Source organism: Montipora foliosa, chromosome 8, assembly GCF_036669935.1.
Source record: "Montipora foliosa isolate CH-2021 chromosome 8, ASM3666993v2, whole genome shotgun sequence".
In the NCBI taxonomy this organism is placed as follows: domain Eukaryota; kingdom Metazoa; phylum Cnidaria; class Anthozoa; order Scleractinia; family Acroporidae; genus Montipora; species Montipora foliosa.
Genome location: NC_090876.1, coordinates 18,006,169 through 18,012,175, shown reverse-complemented (window position 1 = coordinate 18,012,175; position 6,007 = coordinate 18,006,169). Strand labels below are relative to the sequence as shown.

The 6,007-nt window shown below is 38.3% G+C and overlaps 1 protein-coding gene across 2 annotated transcripts in view; it reads right to left on the bottom strand.

Moving 5' to 3' along the window:
• Positions 1–2,910: 2,910 nt before the first annotated feature.
• Positions 2,911–6,007, bottom strand: part of LOC138013130 (sodium-dependent phosphate transport protein 2B-like) — a 13,678-nt gene continuing 10,581 nt past the window's right edge. The window contains exon 4 of one of the 2 annotated variants that reach the window (XM_068860122.1): positions 2,911–5,923. In XM_068860122.1, the coding sequence (XP_068716223.1) occupies positions 4,620–5,923 (1,304 nt within the window). In that variant the 3' untranslated portion in view covers positions 2,911–4,619. The remainder of the gene's footprint in view (positions 5,924–6,007) is intronic. The other variant, XM_068860121.1, reaches the window with a different exon arrangement.

The following is a 6,007-nucleotide window of genomic DNA, read 5'->3' as shown; positions in this document are numbered from 1 at the left end:
CTGACTTTATTTATATTATTTTAGTGGTAGTTCATGATGAATATTAACTAACAAATTATATGGAGATGTTTTTGTATCACGGTTGCAAATACTATACCTAACCCTGCATATACATTTTATCATTTTTATCATGAAAGTAAAAAGGGTGTATTAGCCAAATGTTTTGAATGTGTGAACTGCACGACTGTTTCTTTGATTGCACCTGAAGTAACGGCGGCCATGTTGGTGAAAAGAACAATAGCGAAAAAGTCTTTTGGGAATTTGACACCAACATGGCCGTCTTATCACATGAGTGCAATCAAAGAGTAAAAACAAAAAGGCAAAGAACAGTGTAACCCCAACATATAAGTGTTTACGTGGGATTGTATAATTATTATACAGTCTCAGGTAGTAAACACACCACACCGCTGTTAATTCAATTTGCTGTGGACTCATAGGTGCAGCCTAGTCTAGTTTGATTACTGTCACAGTGATGACTAAGGCTGTGTTGGATTGGGAAATCCAGATTTTGATCTTAAAATCTGGATCTTCGGATTTCCAATCGAAAACAAAACCTGAAAAACAGATTTTGTCGCGGATCTCACTAATTGAAATCCTTCCTGACAAGGATTTCCCACGAGTGAAATCCGCGACCAAATCTGTTTTATTTTGTCTTCGATTGGACATTCGATGATCCAGATTTTAAACCTAATGGCCCAGAACAGTTTTCTCTGGCACTTCATTATGTCTTCTGTCGCTTGGAGAGCCAACCCTCCTGTTTACACACTGCCTCCTCGGCTGGTTCGACAGCCTTTCTTTGTGGTACAAGTCCAAACCATGAAAAAAAGTGGATACCTCATCTGCTCTCCAGACAAGAGGCCTTGTCACCTAAAATGTATGAGAGAATTGTTCTTAGTGGTGAAAGCCATCATGACTACATGTGTTGCTTAGAGTAACATACCGGAGTACATATTAACAGCAAGCATAAAACTACTATTATTACATTTTGTATGCACCACATCGTTATTTTAGAAACATCAACAGTGATTATGAATTGATCTCTTGCTCTCCAAAAAGGATGAAGACATGATATGAAATGGTTCTCTGTGTACATTTTTGAAAGAGCTCTTTATTGTAAAAAAAAGTTGTTAACCCTTAAAGACTGGAGGGGGCTAACAGACGATTTGAGTGCTGAGATAGCTAGAGTTAAACAAACTCTTTAGAATGGGCATACTTATCTTGAGTGAGTTCAGTTCCATTTGACTATCTTACTGCCATAAACAATACTTATTATTGTCATCGTCCGCTCAAAACTTTTGCTTGTTGTATCGCTTGTCTGATGACGATGTCAATTACAAGAATTAATCTTTAACATGAAACTGTTACATCATTTCATTTCACACAATCAGTACATCCCGACTAGTACATGCATGTATACGCCCCCAGGCGTCTTGCTCTAAATTTAAATGATTGTAAAATTACTACCGTTCGCGGTCCGCAACTTCCATCTAAGCTAGAAAAGTAATTTTTTTGCTCTTTTGCATCCAACATACCGTAAATACACCGTAAATAGCAAAATTTGTAATTGATTGTCTTCGTGGCGCACGGGCCAAGGCATGTGTTCTTCATGTCTGCAAAAGGAAGAATGGCGTTGGAATTCCCAAACTGTGCTTCCTAATAGCGAGTGTTTACTCAATGGCCAATTGGTCGCTTGACACAATGGTCGATTGAACACACTGGTTTGATTCACAAAATGTTTGGCACAATGGCCAATTGAACTCACTTGTTTGATTCACAAAATATTTTGGGACGACTGAACAAACTGGTTGGCAAGAAACGGGTCGATTGGAGTATTCGGTCTATGCAATAATGTTTGTAGTGAAACACACAAGAACGAAGCAAGATTTAAAAATAACGTAGAAAATTCCCCTTACCCTTAAAGCTTGCAGTTTTCAAAGAAAAATCATCTGTCCATTTTATCAAATACAGTCAGAAGTGAAGTTTAATACTGTGCTAATCATCGCGGGCGGAAAGGATTCCAAACTAAATGTTTGCTCTCATCGCAAAATGCGAACTACGTCACTGTGGCCGAGTGCTTAAACCCGCTTTCAGAATGCCAGAAAGCTGGGATAAGTATGGGTGTTTTATTCGTCTTAAGGAAGTTTGGAAATAAAGAAGGGCATAAAATTAGAATCCCCGATCGAAGCTTAATTCAATATCCATGGGGTATGCACATTTGTGACTACGAAGAAAAAAATTAAGAAAAGACACACAACTGGTTTTCTGAAGTGGTATGCCTTTGGCATCCCACGTAATTAACAAATTCTCTCCTATGGGCCTGCAGTAATCACATACAGCAGTATTCTCCATTTAATAATATCATTTATGTTGAAAGAAAATTGTTTAGAGTTTTGTTGTATGCCTTAAAAGGACACCGTCGAATTTCCTGCATGTGTTGCCTTATAGTTTGTTTGGTTATTGCTGTATTATTTATGGAAATAAAGGCAGATATTTTCGAAATACTTCGGAAAAAAATCAGGATATTTAGATAAAAATCGAGATATTTAGTGAAACAAATCTGGAATTTTCGGAAACATATTTAGGCGATTTTACTTGATATTTGTCTTGGCCTACGAGAAAGCATGGTGATAATTTTAATATGCATTTCAGAAAAACATATATATAAATTAATGCAACGAAATGAGTCCTATTTTTCTTTAACCAAACGCCACTCTAACAATAGGCAGTAAATTTGTCACTGACTAAAATTAATAGTTTAATGTTAATTTTAATGTTAGTTTTGTTGACTACATATGTCCATTATTTTCTTTACAGTGGCTCAAACCAATTTTATTGGAATGTCTTACTAGAAGAATCGAGTTTGCAACATTGCTCCACCTAATTAGGTCTCAAAGTAAATAGGATTAGAGGTGGTTAACCATTGACTTTTAAATTGCCTCCCAATGTTGTGTAAAATCTATTTAAGTGTTACCCGTAGAGGGATGCTAATCACAGTTTGAAAAGATGTACCATTGCAACAGAAAAGGAAAAATCTTGCCTATATCACAAAAACCAATTCACTGACATGGAGTAGATTCAGAGACAATATAGAGTGTTTTTAGATGTGTGTTTTTTTTCTATGATAATCTAATAGGCCAAAAAGATTATGTTTGTTTATAGTACTTTATTTAATATAGCACTACACTTACCTAAAAGCTACTTTTCACATTAACCTACAACCAACTAAAAAATATACAAAATAAAAGTACAACCTATGTTAGAAACTATATTCATGAAGTAAAATATGTGTATACAAACAGTATGTCGCATTAAAAAACGTGTACATGTAATTAAAAACAAGAAATCCAAAGCTAAAATTTCTAGAATTTTAGGCGACGAATATTATGAAGAAATGTTCTTGTGCCAGCCTTGGCGCGTATTGCATTTGGTATCGTGTTCCAGGTCTTTGCAGTAAAATAGCGAAATGACTTAGGACCATTTGATTACCATTACATGATACAGTTGTGTGGATTCAATCCATCTGAATGGCACCGTTTGTCGGAAGTGTTTTTGTGAAACTGGCTTAAACCAATCACAACACCACTCCTTGGACCTTTTTTTGTTTATACTGTTTATACTTAAAATAGTATTCAAAGAATGTTACCTCCATCAACACATCATGTACCTGTCATGTCACATACTTAGGCACTTGATAAAAAGGAAAAATATTGGGGACATGAACCTAAGATAACTAGGTATGAGAAGACCTGGTGACAAACTCCTGCTGAAGAGGAAACAGTGAAAATAGGGAGCTTAAGCATAGGCGATTTTGAGACGTGGATGGCAACCGGAAGTCAGCTGTTTCCCTTTCAACTTGTCTTCACACAACCACAGGTACATTTCCAAGTATCTTTCTCTCCATTAGCGATGATCAATATAGAAATCTGGGAGACATCACTGTCCTGGCAGGTGAAATGTTCTCTTCCGGTTGCCATGTGCGTCTCAAAAACGCATCAGTGTGCTTAAGCTCCCTATTAACAATAACAAATAGTCAAGTTCAAAACCATATACCGGAAGTCATTGGTCACGTGCTCAATTTGCAACTAAGAACTAACATTTTAATCGTTAACATGGGAAGATACAAACATGAACAGTTCACACTTATAAGCAAATTTTTTTCTACATTTTAAGTAGAAGGTACGGTGCCCTGTAAGGGACATCAAATCCAAAAACTCTACTTATCTAGCACTGTCACTTATTTATCTGGCAGTGTCACTTATTATCTAGCCCTGTCACTTATTGTCTGGCACTGTCACTTATTTATCTAGCACTGCTACTTATTATCTAGGCCTAATTAGGCCTAAGGTTAGCTTTTATGTGCTAGATAGTAAGTAGCAGTGCTAGATAGTAAGTGGAAGTGCTAGATAGTAAGTGGCAGTGCTAGATAATAAGTAGCAGTGCTAGATAATTAAGCGACAGTGCTAGATGATAAGTAGCAGTGCTAGATAATTAAGCGACAGTGCTAGATAATAAGTAGCAGTGCTAGATAATTAAGTGACAGTGCTAGTTACAAAATAAATTTTGCATCGCATGTCCCTTACAGACCGGCACCGTAAGAAGGGGAAGGGACAATTGATCTTTTATCGGAGACGCAAGAGTTTTTTAAACCCAGCAACTCTGGTGATCATGCGATTGAGTGGCTCTAGGGATCTAGTCCATTTTGGCAACCACTCCCAGTCTTGCAAGGCTTTAGGTAGGTGTCTGGGGGCTTTCCGCTGCAGGATGTTCACAATGATGACGAACAGGAAGAGAAGTATGAAGGGAATTGCAACACCAAGAAGAATCTGCCAACCAGCCAGTGACAAACCAAAGACAGTTGCTGGTAAAAGGAAGAAGGCCAACGCCAGGTATGCCACAGGAAACCAGCGGTACTCAGCAGTCTTGTTGCCAAGGGTCTTTGCAAAACGGATTGGTACTCTTCGCATGTAAGGGATGGGATACCATACTATGATACCAGAGATGTTGAAGAACAGATGACAGAAGGCAATCTGAAGGGCTTTACCCAAGTTAGAAGTAGATGCCAAGGCAGCCAGGATGCCGGTTGCAGTTGTTCCAATATTTGCACCTAAGGTCAATGGTAAGGCACGCTCCAGGGACACGACTCCAACTCCAATGAGGGGTGTAAGTGCTGACGTGAAGATGGAACTGGATTGGACTAACATAGTCAAGCCTGCTCCAACCAGAATGGCCAGATAACCAGTCAGGTGTCTGAATGGTCCAGGGAAGTCTGCATTAATAGTTTTCTTAATAATCTTTGCCATCTGACCACGCAACATCGAGTGCAAGATTTTAACTATGCCTATCAGGCATATGCACAAAAGAACTATGGATATCACCAGGAATATAATACCAACCTCTGTGTCACTTAATGAAGTGTCTGCAAAAAGGAATGAACATTTTGGTGTTCCGGGAACTGTTTCATTCACCAGTTTATAATAAACTTTGTTTGTCGTTTCATTTGTAAACGACTTGTTGTTTTCAACAATTATATCCACTTTGCAATCCTTGATCAGTGACACGTCCCCAGACTCTGCTTTGCCAAGAGCAATTTTTGTGATGACTTTCTTGTCTACTTGAATTATGAGCTTGGTGAATGGTTCTGTGACAACTTTGAGCAACTTTTGGTTTGTCTCCTTGCTTTCACTCAGATCAAGACCTTTGATAATCTGGCCAGTTAAACTCCTCAAGTATCCACTGATAACCTCCAACGGTAGAAAGACAAGCACTGAGAGCCAGTTGAAAATGTCGTGGACAACTGCTCCAGCAAAGGCACGGCGGAACTCATTTCGCTCAGCAGCTTGAGCCAAAGCTACCATTGTGTTGGTGACCGAGGTTCCAATGTTTGCTCCCATCACAATATAGATGGCTGGTTCAACTGGCAGGACTGAAACAAAAATGTTGAGAAACCATTAATGTTCTGCTTGAGATCCATTACGTTTACCTTTAAACAAACGTTTTACCTTTTGAC